Source organism: Siphateles boraxobius, unplaced genomic scaffold (genome assembly GCF_051911475.1).
Source record: "Siphateles boraxobius isolate OS27281-9 unplaced genomic scaffold, OSU_SipBor_1 33, whole genome shotgun sequence".
NCBI lineage: Eukaryota > Metazoa > Chordata > Actinopteri > Cypriniformes > Leuciscidae > Siphateles > Siphateles boraxobius.
The window spans coordinates 1,907,477-1,930,072 of NW_027508953.1; the positions used below are offsets into that span (position 1 = coordinate 1,907,477).

Consider the following 22,596-nt stretch of genomic DNA (forward strand, 5'->3'; position numbering starts at 1 on the left):
GAGAGAGAGAGAGAGAGAAAGAGAGAGAGAGAGAAAGAGAGAGAGAGAGAAGAGAGAGAGAGAGAGAGAGAGAGAGAGAGAGAGAGAGAGAGAGAGAGAGAGAGAGAGAGAGAGAGAGAGAGAGAGAGAGAGAGAGAGAGAAAGAGAGAGAGAGAGAAAGAGAGAGAGAGAGAGAGAGAGAGAGAGAGAGAGAGAGAGAGAGAGAGAGAGAGAGAGAGAGAGAGAGAGAGAGAGAGAGAAAGAGAGAGAGAGAGATATGTCCTGCTGCTGGACAGATTGTATCGAGAGTCAAAGACTCGCTCACACTAGGGGTGTGAATCTGTTTTTAAAGGGAAACAGTCGCATTTTACGCTTTTACACTTGCACATGCACACAAACATTTACTTTGCAACATGAAGCCAAAAGGGCGAGAGAAAGTGTGTGATGGCAACACAGAAGGAAACATCTGAAACTAGTCCTGACCATCTTAGAGCTTTTACAAAGCATTTGAGAGAAGGGCATGAACAATACTCATTTTGAAAGTGTTGGATTTTCAAAAGCTGGTCACCTCTCCTAATCTTATTGGTTAAAGGGATAGACCAAAATAAAAAATAAAAATTCTGTCAGTATTTACTCACCCTCATGTTGTTCAACCCCGTAAGACCTTCATTCATCTTCAGAACACGAATTAAGATATTTTTGATGAAATCTGAGAGCTGGATCAGTCCTCCATAGGCTTCTTCAGGGATTGAAACTTGCCAGCCCTGAAAAGTTATTAAAGACATCGTTAAAATAGTCCAAGTGACTACAGTGGCTCAATCTTAAGTTTATCAAACGACGAGAATACTTTTTGTGCGCAAAAAATAAATAAATAACGACTTTATTTCAACTATTCGTTTCCTTCTCTGTGGGCCTCGAGTCAGTTCACTAGTGTAATAGCGTAGTGTTTCTGTTGTTGTATGTCACACGCATCACACACATGACCAGCGTCAGCCAATAGTGAGCCTACGTGTGACGTAGCTCTACGCAATCACACTACGCTAACTGACTAGAGGCCCAACAAGAAGGAAATGAATACTTGAAATAAAGTCGTTATTTTTGTTTGTTTTTTTGCGCACAAAGTATTCTCGTCGCTTGATAAACTTAAGATTGAGCCACTGTAGTCACTTGGACTATTTTAACGATGTCTTTAATAACTTTTCGGGGCTGGCAAGTTTCAATCCCTCAGAAGCCTATGGAGGAGTGATCCAGCTCTCAGATTTCATCAAAAATATCTTAATTCGTGTTGCGAAGATGAACGAAGGTCTTTCGGGGTTGGAACAACATGAGGGAGAGTAAATACTGACAGAATTTTCATTTTTGGGTGAACTATCCCTTTAAAGGATGGATGAATATGTTCGAGTTCACTTCAGCTGAACGTTTTTCAGACAAACCAAAGCCTGAAAATCTTAATCAGCCAAAAAGAACAACATTATTTTGAGAGAGAAATATTTTGTAACTTTATAAATGCAATTCTTTCTTTTTCCTTTTTTTTTTTTTTTTTACTTTATGCTGGCCCTAAACGTTTGAACAATATTGTTTATTTAAATACAATTTTAAATAAATGTACACAAAACCGCTAAAATTACTTATTTAAATTATCTTATTTGCTATAATTAAATTCACATTTAATCTGCATCAAATATCAGCTTTGCTAAAAACCTCAAAAAATCTTCTCGATATCCGCCTTGCTTTTATTGACGTGCTACAGTCTTTGTATTGTCGGTTATGATTGTGACCTCAAGAAAGACACGAGGGACTGGAGATGTCTGGATGAAGCAGGAAAGCGGTTGGCAAAGCTCCTGATGAAGCCCAGATTCCCCGTCAGAACTGGAGGATTTTCCAGAACGGACCGGGTGAATCTGGCATTGTGCTGGCAGGGGGAATCTGCTTTTGTGCGCCTCTGAAAACACACACACAAGAGAGAAAGAGAGAGAGAGAGAAAGAGAGATAGAGAGAGAGAACGCAGCGCAGGCAGCAGATTTTTCTGGATGTGAGATCGGAGTACACATGAACAGATAAATAAGTCCTTAAAGGAATAGCTCCTTTAAGGACAAAAATAAAAATCTCCCAAATGGCTTTGAATATACTTTGAAAATAGCATACGACTCAAACGGACTACTTTCATGTGATTTTGAATCATTTTTGGAGCTCGACGGCATCTCTAGGAGTCGTTGTGTCTGAATACTCTATCACTGCACCCTTTTACTGTATTATGTCTTTTTTTCCTCTCTGTATGAAAGTCACTTGGGTTACCGCACTCCCGCTGGGTCCTTGGGCTCCCGTTCAGGGCTGCCTCTCTATCAAACTACCCTTATTTCTCTCTCAATCCTTTCGTCTGCTCTATCGTCATCCTCTCGTTCCCGTTGGGGTCTCTGCCACAGATAATCAATCGTTCACAGAGTCATTCCTCCTTCCTAAAATTAGAAAAAAAACTCTTTCTCTCCCTGCTTCCTCCCGCAATTGTCACACACAGGAACTGCACCTTCACACACACACACACTCATGCTGCTCCTGTTGCCCTAGCAACAGCTAGATCCAGCTCCGCTTGTGTAAACCGTTAGGCTTTGCCAGTGTAGTCTCTCTCACACACACACACACACACAGGCATGCCCCACACAACACCCTTAAAAGGATTGACAGTAGTCCGCAGTCGGGGTTTGATATCTTTAGAGCAATTCTGCTTTCAAACAAAGCCACATTCACAAAAAATAGTGCATCACTTTAGAGGACACCTTAGCTTTAGAGTTTACTTTTTTAATGCAAGTTCCATATAATGCACAATCCATCGATGCATGTTACTTAAAAAAAGTTATTATGTGTAATAGTGCTATCAAAGAGATTAATCTCGATTAATCGCATCTAACATAAAAGTCTGCAAATATTAGGGCTGTCAATTTAACACGTTAATTCGCGTAAATTAATTAGTTCTTGGAAAAAATAACTTGTTAAAATTATTAACGCATTTAACACAAATGATTTTATAATGACTTATCAAACTATCCTCTGGGGGTAATTTCTTAGCCCAATATGATGTCCGATTAATTAGAAAAATTATCATCACCACATCGAGTAATTAATTAGATTTTGACAGCCCTACTAAATATATATGTATATGGATATGCATGCATAAATACTGTTCACAAACACGTGACATCAGCCAAAATGGAAAGTCTTTTTCGACAAAAATATTACAAAATCAGTCCTTTCAAAATCTATTAATTGCGAGTAATCGCATCTAACATATCACGATTAATCGTTTTGACAGCACTGATTTGTAATATTTTATCAAGCCGAAAAAGCTGATGTCACCTAAGACATGAAAACCAATGATTAATAATAACCCACAGTCCAATAGTCACAGTAAGGCAGCCTTTCTATAATAGTTAACAGTAATTGAATGCCGGTTAACATTTATGTACTAAAGGTTGCAGCAAAAAAGCAAATAACAACAGATTTGGGGAACAGTAGTGTTGTTAAAGGTCCCATATTATGCAAAATTCACTTTTGCATGCTGTTTGGACATAAATGTGTGTTGGCAGTGTGTGTACACAACCACCCAATAGTGAATAAAATCTACTCACTCCTTTTTTATTAATCCCCATAAATCATCAGCAGTGTCTCCCAACGACCTGTTTTCAGAATGCTGTTTTAGTGATGTCACTAAGTACAGGCCCCGCCCACGAGTGTTGACAGACACTGCCGTTCTAACATAGACCCGCCCTGATCGAGTTCACAGCTGCTGCACTGACCAGCATGTCTCCCAGCGTTGTAGGTGTTGTGTGGCTGGATGTATTAATCCACATAGCTCTCTCTATTTACTCCCGAAATCTGAGGCAGCCGCTGAAGACGAGGTGGAATTATTTTGCTTTTAAATAAAATGCTCCCTCAACTCTACCGAAATTCATTTATGTACTTGCGCACTTCTTCAATCTTACTGTTTACTCAGCTCTTACGGTGAGTTTCTGAAGTAAAACTGACGCTTCATCTTTTGTGTTATGTACAATGAACTTTATTAAACTCATCAGTATATGTTTGATCAACATTCGGACCTGGTCCGAAACAGCAGACTATTAATAGTGGATACATACAAGCAGATGACAAATACGTTCTAACCGTAATTAAACTACTAAACTATACTTGTTCTATGTCTATACAGCACTCTGACTCTGTAGGCATTATTGTCCAACTCCGGGTCGAAATGAACACCGTTACTGAGAGTTTCTGATATTATTATCATCATTCTGTGAGATGAAATTGTCCTGAGACTGAGTGCGAGCTCTTGAAGCTCCGCCCCCTGTGCCGTGCTCATTTGCAATTAAAGGGCACACACTAAAACAGCGCGTTTTTCTGAGCACCAAAAAATGAAAATTTAAACATGCTGTAAAAAATGATCTGTTGGGTATTGGAAGCTAAAACTTCACATACACACTCTAAGGACATTAGAGACTTATTTTACATCTTGTGAAAAGGGCCATGATATGGGACCTTTAAATCTACTAAAGATCATTTTTGTTAAATTAAATTGTAAGACTTGAGAAATTAGAAAATGCCCGGCATTTCATCAAATTACTTTGCCACGCGGAGAGACAGTAACGCGAAGAGACCTCCACCTGTTATCGGAAAGCGCCTTTGGGCCGCTACACACAACAGACAGCATGTCTTTATGGACTGTGCCACCTTTGGACTCACGGTCAACGGTGCCAAGGGGGGAATTTGCAGGATTGAAAATAATCTAGGATATTTGAAATGAACAAACACATTTGCTTGACCGTCTTCCACCCCCTCTTTCTATCCCAACGACATTTGGAGTTCCTAAAGGCACAGAGGCGCTGATAGGGCTTCAAGGCCTGTAGGCCAAATTGTCACACCTTTAGTACAATGGGGGAAGTGGTAATTATTTGATTGGTCAGTTTGAACGTCTCTCTCTCTCTCTCTCTCTCTCTCTCTCACCATATTTTGTCATTAAACCTTTTCAATTACAAATAATGTGCTAACTAGTTTTGATTTGGTATTGACTTTGAAGTGCTACCTATTGCAAAACAATATTGTCACTCTCTAAAGCAACGCTCTCCCACATATTAAGCTATTGTAACTGCACTTTTTTCCGTTGTTGGTATGAGTAGCAGTGGGTGGTAATAGACAAGAAATGTACAGTTTTCTACCATCTTGCTGACAACGTTTCTTTAGTCATTCGGCAGTCTTGCAGCCTGAACCCCTGCAGGAAATCCACCCTTACAAAATAAAGCTCAAATAAAATAAAGTTTACATTTTAGATGGAAAACTTAAACAAAAATGTTGTTAAACAAAATACTGCCTTGGGATATAAACTGAAATAAGTTTAGGTTGAAGTTGTAAATTTAATTAAACTGAAATAAAAAAAATAAAGTTAAAAATAAATAAAATAAACTATTAAAAATGACAAAAGCACATAAAAAATACTAAAATGAAAACTGAAAATATTAATAAATACTATGTTAGCATATAAATGATACAAAAACAACAATGGGGACTAGATCCCCCACAATGCATTGCAAACTCACATTTAGATATGACTTCATTCTATTATTAAACACACACTTTGACTTATCAATTCTGCCCTCATTTTTTTCTTGAGTATTGTTGAAATACATCACATTATGGAAGCGAAATGGGTCTCAAATGCAGTTTTATGAGCTCGCAAGAATCAAATGTGCCTAAAACCGCATATTGACTTAGAAAGAACAAAACACTGCAGGGTTACATATAAGACATGGGATACATGTCTGGGATTTACTTGTGGGATTTAATTAATCTGTGCAGTTCTACAAACATTGTAAAATTTAACAAGTGTGGTGTTTTTCATTCACAAGCTGCAACCACAAGAAACAAAACAAACTGGAATATTCTGTCCATTAGTTTGACAGTGTATGAACTGCAATGCGTTTAAACAGAAACACAAAAAGAGCATTACAGCATACTGACAGACACCGCGGCAATGAGCATGTGGTGCACTGACTACGTGAAAACAGAAAGAGAGAGAGAGAGAGAGAGAGAGAGAGAGAGAGAGAGAGAGAGACAAAAACACAGTTCTGTCGCTATCTTAATCTGTCATGCCAAACGGAGTCGAATCGTTGTTTTGACCACAAAACTGGAAGGCCTAAACTCCTGCGTATAGGCATATGTGGGCGTATGCCCTGAAAAAGTGCATGTAAATACACAATCTCTTCTAAACATTGGACCGACATGCAGTGCTCACACAGAAATACCTCTGAAGAGAGAATACGGCAATGCGCAGGCCTGAAGTGTGAGAACACACACACTCGCACAACCTTTTCAGCCTATAGCAGGTGGGTGGCGTCGGTCCAGCATTAGTCACTTTGGTCCGACACACAGTCAGAGCTTGACAGACATTCAAAATGAAAGTCTGAATGGTGTTCAGGCACGGTGAGGGGGTGGAACAAACGGGGGGGGGAATGCAAGAACGAACAATAGCCAAAAAAAATCTTGTGTGCAGTAAGAGGGAAGTAGTGAGATGAAATTTTACACCGGCTGTATTGTAAACCTTACGAGAATGAGCAGTTTGAGGGTTTGCAGGATGGCTAAAAGTGTTACAGAAGGGGAAAGACGCTCAGGAGTGAGGGTAATTTTTTACTATGGTAACCATAGTTTCAACCAAAACACTGATTACTACAGTTACTGTTGCTACTGTAAAAGCCAAAAGCCAAGACAATAGAGGCTGATATCAAGTAGCGCAGTCTTTTTTGTTCTACCTTTTAGCTAAAACTAAGGGTTTCTTGTATAACAGGAACAATTCAAAGTACAATGTTAAATACATTTAGTCGTGACTCGTGACCATGGCAACAGATTTAGCTTGTTAAACAAAAGCAACTATGGCCGTAAGAAAATGAAATATAACACCTTGCTTTTGTAACAGACTTGAACCAGAAAATACTGTTTGACCCATAGTGTAATAAAAACAAACATATGATTTTCTCCATCACCAGTGAAATATGTACTTTTAATGCAAAATGCAAGAGTGTGTAATTGAAAAACAAGACTTTCTATTGCATAAGTAGGCCACATTTTTGCAACAAAACTACTTTGCTTCAGTTATATAATTAAAAAAGTTTCTACACTGTAAAAGAGTAACGTCTCATTAATTAGAGTGGGAACAATTTAGCCTACTTCTACATTTGAAAATACACACCCAATACACACTAGCGTCCACATCCACATTGAAATAGGGATGGGACGGTATGAAAATTTCATATCACGATTATAGTGACCGAAATTATCGTGATTATCAATATTATCACGGTTTTGTTAAAACAAGATGAAAGTGTTAAAAAAGAACTGATGCTCACACTGAAAACATTTCAACAAGTTTAATATTTGATGTTTCAACATACAAATAAAACAAGCAGTTCTATGCACTTTTTAAAGCAAGATTCTATTCTGTGGCATTTTGATTTTCTTCCTTATGATGACCGTCGTCAATAGCAACATATTATAACAGCGCACATCCATGTATCACAACGGACGCGCGTTCTCATTTCATTCAAATACAACTTGTCATCTTGCGTCTCCGTTTTTGATTGTATTGAAAATGAAATCAGAGTTGATTTATTGTTTACAGAATTTGATAATATTGTTGTGATCATATTGTCTGGACGAGTTTTGTACGCTAAATGGATTTAACAGCGAAGAATAGAGAAATTAATCTCTATTCAATATGTCCCCGTAATTATGTGGTAAAAAAAAAATCGGTGTTATAAGTGTAGGGGGAGACCGGGGACGGTTGTAACACGGGGCTAGTTGTAACACTACCAATTCCACCAATCAGGGATAAGATAGGAGTCATGTGACAATTTCAGTTTCCTCAGGCTTCCTTTACGATCGCACACGGAGGTTTTCAAGTCTGTGTTGCAATCTCTCATGAAGCTACAGTAGAAAATCAAATTCTGAGATAAGAAAGTAAAAAAACATAAGATAATATTTTGTTTAGTACTTCTACCGTTGTAGATAATGTTGTATGAGTTATATTAGGTCAAACTGTAGTTTCTATAGTAAAGAATGGTGTATCAACCTCCTGCTAATTTCAAAGGACCATGCTAATACAGCTATTTAAACAATGGTGACAGTGGCGGGGTAGGTTGTAACACGTGTTTTGAAAGTGTTACAACCATCCCCATACATGCAACTATGAGATTTTTTGTGATTTTAATAATTATACAGAATGCCTAGAACTCGGGTGAGAAAGACAGATCGTGGAGTCGATGCCAGTCTTTTAAAAAGAGCAGCAGAGGAAGTTTGTTCTTGTCACCGTTTGTGACTTAAAATGCATTTAATTTGTTTGTTCTTGTCACCATTGTGACTGATAAAGAATGCATTTAATTTGTTCATTCTGTGGAATGGGAGTAAGTGTTTATGTAATTTGCTTTTCACACACACACACACACAAACACACACACACACACACACACACCACATGAATGTGCACATACAGACATGCACACACAAACGCACACATGTGCATGCACAAACACACAAAATATGCACATACACTCTCCATATTCACACATATTTTATTGTTGCAGCTATTCATTTAAAATAAAAATGTTGTTGTGGCATATGACTTGGAGTACCCTTATTTATTGTGCATTTTGTCTACCTGTTACAACTTACCCCAGTATGTGTTACAACCTACCCCAGTAGTGGGGTAGGTTGTAACAAAGGACCACCTTGTATTCATGATCATCTCACAAAGTCTATGATATATTTGAAGAAATTTAAATTTTTGCCATTTGTAGTAGACAAATATGTGTACTTTGCCTAAAAGTTTCCGACGTGTAGCTAAAAAAAGAGGTAGTTTTAGGTGCTGAAGAAAAAAGTGTTACAACCGTCCCCGATCTCCCCCAATGAATAGGGGTGGAGGGAAAAATCGATTCTTAGATACATCGCGATGCGGACGATTCTGAATCGTTTCACAAATGTCACAAATCGATTTTCAAAAAAAAGAATTATATATTTATAATAACGTAATATTGACGGAACGCAAAAGACGGAACTCTGAAGCGCGGAAGTGCAGTGCCTGTGTCTGTGGCGTGTGCACATAATAGAGACGCGATGGTTGAGCTCGAAATCCAAACACCCTCCTCGTTAAAAGCTGACGTGTGGAAATATTTTGGCTTCTATGAAGTTGAAGGGGGAAAGGAGCTGGACAAGAGCCACACTAGTTGTAAGCTTTGTAGAATAAAACTAAAATATTTCTGAAACACGACAAATATGAGAAGCCATATGACACGTTTCCACCCAGAGGAAAAACACTTGGCTGTACAGGTCGTTGTTATATTATTAATTTACTACAAGTATGCTGCTACTTCAGGCACACATTTATTTTCGTGTTGGTTCTTTGCAATGTTAATCAAATATATTGCACGTTAATTCTTTATGGGTCATTACTTTGTACTTTTAAAGCAAAGTATTTATATTCACATACATACACACACACACAAGATAATCGATAATCGCTTTAGCATCGAATCGCAGCCCTCTGAATCGTAATCGAATCGAATCGTGAGGTGCCTAGATTCCCACCCCTAACAATGAATATACATTATTATTATCTCTTAAATGTCACTCTTAATAGTCTTGTTTGAACTTATTCGTTCGTCTTTGGCTCAAAGCCACTTGCTGCGAACTTTTCTTCGCGGAAGCTTCAAGTTTATTTCAAGTGAGTGAGATAAAATATGTCAACTCAAAACAACATTTTGTGCCCAATTATTTCCCAGACGTAGTTTTAGTATTGAGATCAAAGTTAACTTGCCTTGCGTTCGCTACAACAGTGGATGATGGTCACACAGGACGACTCGGCAGATTTGAAGTGTTTAGCTGCTACCCCTATCACTGCGACTTTTTTCGTGCATGTTCTGCAGACAGAGTGACCTCGATTGAGTTTCCCTCAGGATTTTTGTAAATGCCAAAATATGACCACACTTCAGATTTGGTCCTCTTAAAAGGCTGAAAAATCTCCCGAACACGGTCACTGCCTTCCGCCATTCCTTCTCGAATAAAAAAAAAACCAAAATTGCGCGCCTGCGTCAGACTATTGCTGGCTGGACAGGATTTATTAATTATTAAAATATTTAATATAAATTAATTAGCAGGAAACCATAGAAATCTATAGGGATGCACCGATATATAATGTTTTGCCGATACCAATAATTTCTTATATTTGAAAGCCGGTGACCGATTTATTGGCCGATAAATCTAAATCCAAATTTTTATAGCCTGGTTACAAAAACAAAAGTCTCACCATTAAAAGCCATGGCCCAAGCACACAATTATAATGTTTTCATTGTATAGCTGAAGGAAAAAATCCATTATTTATCGGTTTTAATATATATAAACACATATAATGATAACATAAAAAATCAACATATATATCAACCGATATATTGTGCATCCCTGGATATCTATGGGTACAATATGCGTCACATGACTAAACATGAATCACCCTTTTCAAATACCTCCGTTTTCATAGTCGGACCATAGTTTTAAAAACCGACATTTTTAAATGTATCCACTTACAGAGCGTTTTCAAAAAGCTTGTCTCAATGTGGAAGCAAGGCCATAACGTAGAGAAAAACATGCGTTTTCAAACGAAAACATTTTAGTGTGGACACAGCCTTAGTCTGGCACCGCTCACTAGAGTAGACAACTGAAACTCTAGCAAAGATTCTGAGTGTAAAGTGGCCGTCTGCAGTTCTCCACTGTAGGTAAACAAAGAAACATGTATGACTGCCAACCAACATGTGCTGGATCCCCCTTCACGCACATAATAAAAAAATTCACTTAAAAAAAAAAAGTTGAGCTGTTCAATTTATAGCGTAATTACTGGAAAGAGTCAGGGTTTCCATGGATGGGGGAAATAAAAAGCAGAATTATACCTTTCCCTTCATTATACATGCAAGCCGTTTTAAAGATCTTCACTGACCACAGAATAACAGAGGTTTTGATAATACACACATGCACAGTTGTTCCATACGTCACTATAAAAAACAATCTCTCACATTCAGTTTTTTGTTCTCTCTCTGTCACACACTCACACACTCTTAAATTTCTCTAAGATTTGCAGGGAGCCAAACAGACATGGCCAAACCTGTTGCTGCGCATCTGTTTTAGTTACTGTTGCTAAAACGGAGGGTGATCCCAGCCGCAGGGAACAAGGAGTATGAGTAAGAGAGAGAGCGAACAGGATGGGTTTCACATATTCAAACTGTACAGTAAAGTGTGGAAATACTGGTTTGCTTTAATAAGCATGACACAACAGGTAAAAATCTAGGTAAAAAAGCCACAATAAAACTCCATCACAGCGTCTCCTTTGAGAGATCTAAAACTGTTCGAGTTTCAGTGCGTCTGAAAGCGCGTACTGTCTCAGAGTAGGTACTAAATTTGAATTTAGGCCTAAATTTCACGACCGTTAACAAAGTATGCTCTAAATAGTATAAATAAGGGTACTATGAATTAAATCTGGACGTGGTTCTCCGCCATGTTGTTACTGTCATGGGACCTACCAGCATCAGTTGCGTCGCTTCACTTCATAAATCCTCTCCCGTGGCATCATGGGAAAATAAAGTGTCCATCAAATGCACACATCAGAATTTTGGGGCAAATATTAGGTAATCCGGGGACTTTTCGCCTACTGTTTTTCAAATACTATGAATTCGGACATACTACTCTGTTGGCGTACTGTTTTCCACGTACTATATAGTATGGAAGTATTCGATTTCAGATGCAGCGTTTATCTACATCGTCAGGGTCTGAACTTCATTTAATCCACATCTTCACAAAACTCAATTTATATGAATCTATAGTTTAAAATGTTTAGTTCATAAGCTCATATTTCTCCACAAATTGAATGTAATACAATAATAGAATCATCCATTACATTTAAATAAGCATAAATTAAATTCCTAACATGTAGAAGATACTTATAATGTATACACACAATGGATTTTTTACAATTTAGGTACTTTAAAAAAAAGATTTGAAACCGATTCATAACGGTTTATCATTTTTCGTTCAGAATATTATAAACAGAAACATTTTGAATACTGTTATTGTTAATAATAACAACCATATTTTAAAAAGTCCTGTTTACACCAAGAGCGAAAATAATATTTAAAAACAATGAAAAGCAAATTCACTTCATTATTATTATAGGTGTCACAATGCAACTTCAGCAAAGTCATTACGCAAACAGCAAAGAACAGGAAAACCAAAAACACTAAAAGACGCAGGATAAGCAAAATAGCTTAGCTACTAAAAGGTTAGCTATACAACTAGAAAAAAGGAGGAAGCAGAAGTTAGAAAAGTGGAAAAACCTTGTTCCGTCATCTGACAAATGCCAGCATGAATACATAGGAATGCATTGCTTTGATTTCCATCTCACGTATTGTTCACATGAAAATATTCGCTTTCAGGCCATTGACTTGAGTATCAGTATGAATGGACAGCCTAACTATGCTGATTTTACATCAGCTGCCACTGCAGCTTTACGTTTGAAACGCTATAAAAAGAACAGAGATGCCAGAACCATTTAACTTTAGACTGAAACAACACAGGAAAATTCATGGGGTCTGTCTCTGGGATCATCAGACAGACTAGAACTCAGGCCCTACATTGAGTTCAAGACCCCTTCTTAACCCCAAGCCTGACCTCTTGACCTCTGATGTCAGAACTGAAGCCAACGTGTGGCCTTTGGGGAAAAACAACAAATGGCATTCAGAAAGCCTCTCTATTTCGTCATCTCCTCCGCTAAAAGAAAAGTAAAACTAATGCGAATTACAGGATAAATATTCATCGTACTGTGGCTCATTCAATAGGTCACATGATGAGAATTTTTTTTGACCTTTTGAAATAACAGTTCATTGTACTGTAAAAACATACAGTAAACTTTCAGAACTCAGAAGTTCACAAACATTCAAAACATCCTAAAATTTATGACATATGTATTTGGCTGGGTATACTTCTCATATGTATTTATTCACTACTGTTCAAAAGTTTGGGCAGGTGAATTTTTTTTTTTTTTTAAGGAAATTAATTATTTTATTCAGCAAAGATGCACTAAACTGATCACATGAAGTGTCACGATGAAGTGACATTAAAGACATTTATCATGTTACAAAACATTTCTATTTCATATAAATGCTGTCCTTTTGACACAATCTATTTATCAAAGAATCCAGAAAAAAGTTTATCATAGTTGATGCGATATGGAGCAGCACCGCACAACTGTTTTCAATAATGATAATAATCAGAAATTTTTCTTGAGCAGCAAATCATCATTTTAGAATAATTTCTGAAGGATCATGTGACACTGAAGACTGGAGTAATGATGCTGAAAATTCAGCTTTGATCACAGGAATAAATTACATTTTACAATATATTCACATAGAAAACAGCTATTTTAAATTGTAATAATATTTCATAATATTACTGTTTTTACAGTTCTTTTGATTAGAGACTTTTCAAAAACATAAAAAAATCTTAATGACCCTGACCTTTTGAACAGTAGTGCATTTTAAGCAGATTTTGGGATATTGCATAAAAATGTGATAAAAATCTACGAAATACAAATAAAAAAAAATTGAATGCTTGACATGAATACAAATTTTAATTTAGTAAGACGAAGTGCATAAACCCCCACTTAATCACATTCACTGAATACATTTCTAGATGCATGTTAAAAAAAAAAAGTCACAAGACAAAATTTTCTCATAGAAGAAAACTATCACAGTGCCACAGTGCAGTGAAAATCCCACAGTGCCTACGATGTCCATTTCTGTTTCGCACAAGATTTCCCACAAAGAATGAATGGAATGGAAATTCTAATTTATTTGCATTATCCAACAAATAATACATAAATAATAAATGCTTATCACAATGTCATTCCGCCAACCATACAGTTATAATGAACCTGGCAGCAAACCAGGGAATCGTACACGAGTGTAGCAAGGCACCGTTAATCGTTTCACATGTGAAGATCTATAAATGCGTCAATAAAAACAGCATAGGAGGGAAAAATGCTGAAATGTCAAACCCAAAACCATACACTGCATGTCCACAGATATATACTCCTACAGTGTTTGGTTGACGTCAAACTTGGCTCAACCATACAAGAGGACATTGAATCAAACTCCCCGTCTCATAAACCGACACCGCTACTATGAGTGTCTCTCCTCCGCGTTATTCCTAAAGGAGGTTAGTCTCTTCCTGCGCCAATGGACTGAATAGAGACAGAAACAATGCCATCTGCCACAAAAAAACAATTTAAAGTGACAATTCTGAATCTATAGACCCATCCATCATTGCCGTGAGAAGCTCAACGCGCTTGACACCTGAGATTATCAGCAACGGCCCGGGTTACACAATCACACCCGCACACGTTTGGACCCTCGGGAGGTCAGCGAACAAACCCGCGAGTCGATTATTAACAGGTTTGCCAGGTCATGCAGTCAAGCTGGGCATTCTGGGTAAAACATTTACCCATGCAGCTTCAAAGGGACGTTGGAGATTACACCACCAGCGTCTCTTGCATGATTACTGTGCTGCACTATATAGGGCTTTTCCATTTCAGTGTTCTGCGGTCATCTCCCACCAACACGAGCTGCAACAGTCTGCAAGCCGCACCACCTGTGTGTGGGCGAAGTGTGTTTGCCCCAGAGCAGGTTAATTTAATGTCTCAGACAGAGAGTGTGTTTTAATGGCGCTTTAGAAATGAGAAGTAGAGGAAGACCCACAGGAGAAACTTCCTGCATTGGCACGCCGCAATTTCACCGCCTACGGTCACTGTGCAGACAACACATTATAAAATGATGTTACTGGGGCACTTAAGTGCAACGCGGTCCGACATTCAACATAACACCCACATTTATGAAGACTGCTATCTTTGTGCAGGCAAACAGGGCCGTCGCTGACAGTGCAAAAAAAGGTGGTGACAATTCTAGGGGCCGAACGGGATTTCAATGGGGCCCACAGCAACAACCTAGAGCCCGTATACCATGGCCCTGCATGCAAATAAACAACTAATGCATTTTGTAAGGAAGCATAACGTGTTTCACAGAAGTAGACACCAGGAAATTACTCATTTACATTTATTAGTAATCCCAACTAAATTATTTGCACACATACAAATAGGACTTTTATTTATACATAATTATAATGTGTCCTATTTGTGTGTGTGCAAATCATTTTGGTGGAATTGCCTAGGGAAAAACAAAACTTTGGTTCAAAAAACAATGAAAATTAGTCATGTCCTGTTATATGTGACTGATGTTTCCACAAAAATATTAGGTTACACTTTATTTTAAGGTGACGTAGTACTTACAGATAAGTAGCTACTTAATAATATTAATCATCTACAAGTACTCCCTATAGAGTTACGGTTAGGGTTTGGTTTATGGTTAGTTACTTGTAATTATGTAATTTACTGTTATTACTATAGTAAGTACATGTAGTAATGTGCAACTACGTCATCTTATATTAAAGTTACCAAATATTGAGCAAACATAAAAAATTAAGCCAATTAAAAATATTTATTATTAACTGGTTTCAACATCGATAATCAGAAATGTTTCTTGAGCAATAAATCAGCATATCAGAATGATTTCTGAAGGATCATGAGACACTGAAGACTGGAGTAATGATGCTGAAAATTCAGCTTTGATCACAGGAATAAATTAAGTTTTAGAATTTATTAAGTTGTTTTAAATTGTAATACAATTTTACGGTTTTTACTGTATTTTTCTTTTTTTGAACAGTACATTTATGTGAAGTCATGCACCCCTCAACAGCTAAATTAACAATAAACTGACTTTGAAATTTCATGACTTCAAGACTTTCCACCACAACCCTTTTCCCAGCCCAACACATCATGCTCTATTCACAGTACATTTACAAGCGGAAAACTCTTACTGTACGGATTTTCTTCCACTATATTTATGAAAAGACTCGTAAAAAAGGCAACAACTCAAAAAGGCAACTTAAAACCTTTTTATGGGTTTTAAAGAGATCACTTACCCCCCCAAAAAAATGTTTGTCATCATTTACTTTCATTTCAAACCTGTATGTTGTTATTTTGTCCCTGAAGAACACAAGAGAAATTTTGAAGTATCTTCACATAGTAGCTAAAATTAGTTTAGTAGCTAAAAACTTAACATGAAAGGTCATTTAAAAAGACCTGTGTGAAGTTTTGTTCCACCGCAGAATGAAAGGCACATGGGTTTGACAAGTGTGAGGGTGAGTAAACAAATTGGTTAATTATTCCTTTAACTAGTAGATATTAAAATAGTGCAATGTCCAAAGGTTTAAATTCAAAATAGCAACAAAAGACATGCGTGACTGTTGTGCTTGTGAGCTGATACGTATCTAGTATGAACATCATAACTTAGGACCTGTTCCTGAATGGTTTATCATTTGATAAACAGTGAAAAGCAGGTGAGCGCGACATAATGTCAGCGGTAGCACCAGCGTGTGTGTGTTTGGAGACCAGCTGTTTCAGAACAGTAAACACTGAGAGAAAGAGGTGGAAGAGGTTCCTTACTTCCTGCCCGTTTACCCACAAACTGCGTCACTGAAGCATTCCTGCTCACGAGACACACACGCACAAAACAACATGTAGGCTGAGTCTGCACCTAGCAAAGACTTCAACGCGCTAGAAACACAGCGACCTCAAGAACAATGAAAGCTTTATGATTTGAATCTTTGACCATCTGACTCGATTGTGACATGCTTTGAAAGGGTGTGTTCTGCTTCTGATAGACAGAGGTCACCTCAGTATCCATGACATCAATAACACAGCCAACCAACACAAATGAGGGAATCCTCTAGTTCCATGTTCTGGTATTTTTCTTTCTCTTTCATGCTTTTTGTTCTTTCACAGCCATTTTCATTCGCACAGCCAAATGCCACACTACGCAAGACTTTCATGTTATTACATTGTTATAGCATCTCAAGATTCTAATTACAATTTGATTCTGTAAAAATACTATTTTTCGACATTTAAATGACAAGGAACCTTGTATTAAAACATGAAACGGCATGAATTGTTTGAGTGGGTGGATTTAAAGGTGGGGGCGTCCTTGGTAAAAAGGAAATGTCTTGGATTCCACAGAAAAGCCATGCATCGAAGCGCAATTTTGGCGTGTACCAACATGCTTGCTTCGTTTCCTTGGCGCGATCACAGAAACATTTAAGCGACTTATACATAAATAAAACAAATTTGTTCTGGTGAAAATCAAAGACTTACAGTTAATAAAGTTCTTGATTGTCTATAGAAGAGCATAGTTTCCTTGTAAAAACACACTGTAAATTTTTTGTAATTTTTACAGAAAACAAACAAAAAAATGCTACACACTATAAAAAATGATATGATCAATAAGTCATGACAACATATGTTTTTACATTGTTTTAACTCACAAAAATAACTTGCAAGTAAGTTTTTTACAAGTAAAAACTATGACATACAGTATGAAAAAAAACAGTAAAATTACATTCCCAGAAGTCCCTGCGTTGCGTATCATAAAACGCAAATGTGAATAACTGATTTAAAAAAAAAAAAACTATTAAGAAACAATTGTTTAAAGGAAGTTCTTTCAAATGTGAAGTGACACAGAGAATAATGTCAGTTTACAGTTTTTCACTGTAAATTATAATTTCATTTGCCATTTAAACTTCTAAAAACAGTATTTTACTGAAAAAGTATATGAAATGTCCGATTAGATCTTTTACAGTTTTTCCCTGGATATAGTACGGGAACCGTTAACCTATTAACTCACTGTTAACCTATTCAAAAAGGGTTTTTTTCTCAATATTTTAGTTAAAATTACAATAGTTTTTTTTTTACAGTGAATACTTCTAAAACTAAACGCCTAAACTTGTTTTTAATCAAGAAATAATTATTATGGTCATTTCTTTGCAAAAATAGGACTTTTATTTTTTGTTCCTCTCTTCACTTAATAATACCAATATTTGGAAAAGTCACAGGCGTCTCTAGTGGAGGCTGTTCTGTAATCAAACTAAATTATTCATGTTGTTTGGTCAAGCTCAAAGCAATGATTATCTTAACACTCCAAAATCTGGGTTGCTACATGCTCAACTATGGCGAGTACGTTTTTAATTCGATGGAAATAACTAACTCAATCATAGAGATGAATTATAACAAAAAATACCGCTAGCTGTAATAAAACAGACAATGTCTACATTCTAGTGTACTCTTAAACATCAATTTAGCAAATTTAATGCTTTCCTCTTCCAGGAAAACAGACCAAAAATATCAATAAATATTGATTCCATGCAAATTATTTATAGAATAAGAGAATACCCCTCCTTTGAATACCACCAACTATCCACAACAGGAAGTACATAAATGCGGAATAAGGAAACTGTGCTTATGAACTGATTTTACAATGTCGTCAAATTAGAATTTCTAGAAAAACTTTTGAAAGACAAGTCAAATTGAAACCAGCAGTTTACACTTGATGACTGACTAATATGTGGAAAATAAATGTGTTAATACAGTCATTTGACAGCCGACAAGAAAAAAAAATGTGTCCAAGCCACGTAAATGAATGTACCAGTTTGACTGGGAACCCTACGCCTTTGCATTAACTATGCAAACATTTCCCTTCATGAAATTCACAGACATTTTAAAAGAGACACTTTGGGACCACATCGAAACCTCCCGACACCTGTGAAAGGGGCGACCCAATACACAAATAGAAGTCTGGTCAAACGGAAGCAAACACTTACCTTTCAGGTTTTTGGGGTTGTTCTGCTTCGTACGTGGCATTTTGGGTGGTTTTCCGCAGGCTCAGTGAAACATCGTATGGAAAGATGCTGGATGGAATGCGGGCGATCACAGGGAGGAAAGACAATCTCCTATTCCGCACAGGAAAGACACCCTCTGGACATCTGGGACGGATGAGAGACAAATAAACTCAAGCAAACGCAAAACAGGCCACAAAGTCACATTCTTGCTGCTGGAAACAACTCAACTGTGCCGTCCTCCATCTCTGATGTGACAGATCACTAGTGTAATTTTTTAGATGGACTGACACAGATACGCAATTGTGGTGCAGGAATCAGATTTCTGGTCTAAATGATCGGTTTCCGTCAATGCATTGGGTAACTTCACATCAAAATACATCTCCGACATCAAACAGAGAAATCACACTGTCATCTCTGACATCTTGCAAAGACTGCAGGGAAGTTTCAAAAATTCTGAATCATTTCAAATTTAGACACATTTCTAAATATTTACCAAGTTCAATACTGTCACTTTCGCCGTAAAGCACCATAAAAAGGGCCATTTAAATGACTTCATGATGTGTTAGATTCAATATGGCATCTAAACATTTTATAGAAACCAAATACTTCCTAAACATTAAAAACACAGTTGGAATGAATTGGGATTTAAAAGGCATACTAAATTTAATTCTGAATAATGTACAACCCTGGTTAGTAAAGGTTAATTCTACATAAATAATGGAGCAATGCAAATTCAAAACATCCTCTAATCGGGGGGAACGGCTCTAATACAAACCATAAATGCGATGGAAGTAGACCAGAAGAGATTGACTGATTGTGTTAACTGATACATTTTTAATGGCACATCTTTACTGAAATCTAAAGCTTAAGTTGTCCAAATATAATGCTAATATACAATATAATTTAGGCTGATGATAGCAAATATTTTAACACAAAATTAATTTAAAGTTTATACAGTTTACACTCTATCCATGCAGATAAATAGCCAAAGAATCAGCCTGGTTGATATATATCCTCTAGTACTATTGTTGACTTCAAAACATTTTAAAACTGCAGCTCTCAAAATGGCAAATGCATTTCTTGGCTCTGCAGGAATAGATGCATTCCCTCCCCACATTCTACACAAGACGCTCTTTGTTTCAACGTTTAGGTTTTCGTTTCTATATGTTTCTCAGCTCCATCTGACATGCCTCGCCCATGCATCCCGCTAGCATCCAGTCACAGCGAGTGCCAGATTCTACACGCATGTTCCGTCTCACCACATTACATAACGCTTACTACGAGCGTGTATGATTTCCCACCGAGTGCAGCTCCACGGCAATGACATCACCTCCCCGAGGATTTGAGCATACACACTTACACACAAAGCGCATGCACCAGGTTTCACACACACACACACACACACACTCAGTGTTTGTCACTCGTGGTCCAGTAAGCCCCCCTGCACAGCACATTTTGGATTATTTGACGCATACATTTCAAGACAAGACGCCTCTAATAGTTAGATCCGTTTGATTAGAGGTACAGTTTTTTTCAAGGACTGTCCTAGGATGATCTGAAAATGTTGATATATAATGTGTCTATATATTTTGAAAGTAAAAATATTCCATGTAGTTTCTCAATTATAAAAAGAGTAAAATAATCAGCAAAATCCTGTATATGTATATTACTTTGCAGGCATGAACATTTTTCAAAAGTATTTAATCTCAAGTTGCCAATAGCAGAATTGGAATAATATATTGGTTATTAGTGCAGAATTTGATTGTTATTTTAGAATTTGAATGTTACTGCAGAATTTGAATGACATTTTATGCAGAATCGGAATGTTAAAATGTTACTGTGGAATTTGAATATTACCTACATTCATTCAGAATTTGAATGTTATAAGGTTCTGCAGTAACCTTATAACATTCAAATTCTGAATGAATGTAGGTTTGAATTAGAATTACATTATTTCATAATTGAAATGTTATTGCAGAATTAGAATGTTACATTGTTTCAGAATTTGAATGTTAGATTGTTTCAGAATAAGAATATTACAATGTTACTGGATAATTTGAAAACTAGCCTACATTATTTCAGAATTAGAATGTTACAATGTTACTGCAGAATATGAATCTTACATTATTTCTGAATTAGAATGTTACTGTATCATCTGAATATTGCATTGTAACATTCACATTCTGAAATAATGTTACTGCAGAATTTAAATATTACATTGTTTCAAAACTTGAATGTTACAATGTTACTGCAGAATGATACTGCCAAATTTGTATACGACAATTGCAGAATTGGAATGTTACAATGTTACTGCTAAGGCACCGTTTTTTTTCTTTTCTTTTTTTCTCTTTGTTTTCTTGGTTCTACTCATAATAAATAGGACTGGCAATGCCAAGGTCAGGGGTTTCATTTCCATGGAACACACTTACTAATAAAATGCATGCCTTGCCATGCATCTGTCAAATACATAAATTCAAAATGTTAAAAGAATCTGTCAATCAAGCCATTAGGAAACACCCTGAAATCAGCCTAACGGTGCCAACAGAAACTGCTGCAGATGATGGGACATACAGTGTAGCCTACTTGGCATGCATGCACTGGTAAAAAAAAGAAATGGCACTGAACAGGGGTTGCTCCTGTAAGGCAGACCATGCCCGTGCCAATCTGACATGCTTACAGCCTATAAGACCCGCATGCGATGAGTCACCATGTGTCCAAACCTAACGGATACAAAACCATAACCTTCTCCAAGAAAAAGCCACTGCGCGAACATGCCACAGTTCAGCGCCAAATCCAGGTGCGAACAGGATGAATGGCGCATTACTGCCTTTAAGAAACACATGAAGAGGGCGGAGCCGGGGAAAACCCCTCTGCAACAGGACATGAACAAGAAACACTTCCCTAATTCGACAACAAAATGCCCTTTAAACCAGCCGAGGACGTGCAAAGCGCATCCAAAACGCGGTCGTTTGCATCCCATGGTAGAGGAAAGGTGTTTGGGCGCTTACCTGCCGTCGCGGTCGGTGCTTCGGCGACTCTCTCCAACAGCGTTGCGGCTTGATAAACATTTACACCCCGTGTATTAGGATTCTGGAGACGTGCGCTCTCGGCAAGATACAAAACACGGGCCGGCTCAGTCCAGAGCTACCGACACCAGTCAAAATCAGCATAATACTCACACAAACATGCTCACAAGTTTAAACAACCCATCAATTGTTTTGGAAACAATGTGTCCCAAAACAACAGCACTTGGAGATGCGTTTACGCACCGCATCCGTTTGCAGCGCACTGGACAATGCGTCCAAACGCTTATTAAGACGCGTGTATTTCTTAACTTTTGGTACTTACAGGTGCAGTCTAAACTGTTGTCAAGGGTTTCAACGGTCAGAGGTCTGTTTTTTTCCTGTCTCTCGTTCTATCTTCTCTCACTTTCTATTGCAGGAAACCGACAGGCCCACTGACGTCAACGGGGGTCCCGTCTCCGCCTCCCAAGCCAAGCAAACGCGCTCAGGGAGTGTCCTGACGGCCGATGGACCAGTTGAATAAAACGTGCCAATCTCTATCCGAGTGACTATTATTGTCAACCTTCCTGATAAACGTCACATTTACACGAAATAAACGCGCCTTTACCGAGTAGCACTTGCAAAAAAAACACATTTTGAGCATCATTTCCAAAGTGTCGTTTCTCGCGGAACCCCTCAGACCGGGCCCTTGTGCGCATAGTTCAGGACTGACGGTGTTCCCGGAGGTTCCTTGTTTGTTAGG

General features: G+C 37.6%; 1 protein-coding gene across 3 annotated transcripts in view; it reads right to left on the reverse strand.

Moving 5' to 3' along the window:
* Window positions 1–22,278, reverse strand: part of hivep1 (HIVEP zinc finger 1) — a 60,947-nt gene extending 38,669 nt beyond the window's left edge. For 2 of the 3 annotated variants that reach the window (XM_077194870.1, XM_077194875.1), the window contains exons 1-2: window positions 22,180–22,278; window positions 18,814–18,975 (exon numbers count right to left, since the gene is read on the reverse strand). In XM_077194870.1, coding sequence (XP_077050985.1) covers window positions 18,814–18,853 — 40 coding nt within the window. In that variant the 5' untranslated portion in view covers window positions 18,854–18,975; window positions 22,180–22,278. Of the gene's footprint in view, window positions 1–18,813; window positions 18,976–21,839 lie in introns of all 3 variants that reach the window. The other variant, XM_077194871.1, reaches the window with a different exon arrangement.
* Window positions 22,279–22,596: the final 318 nt, after the last annotated feature.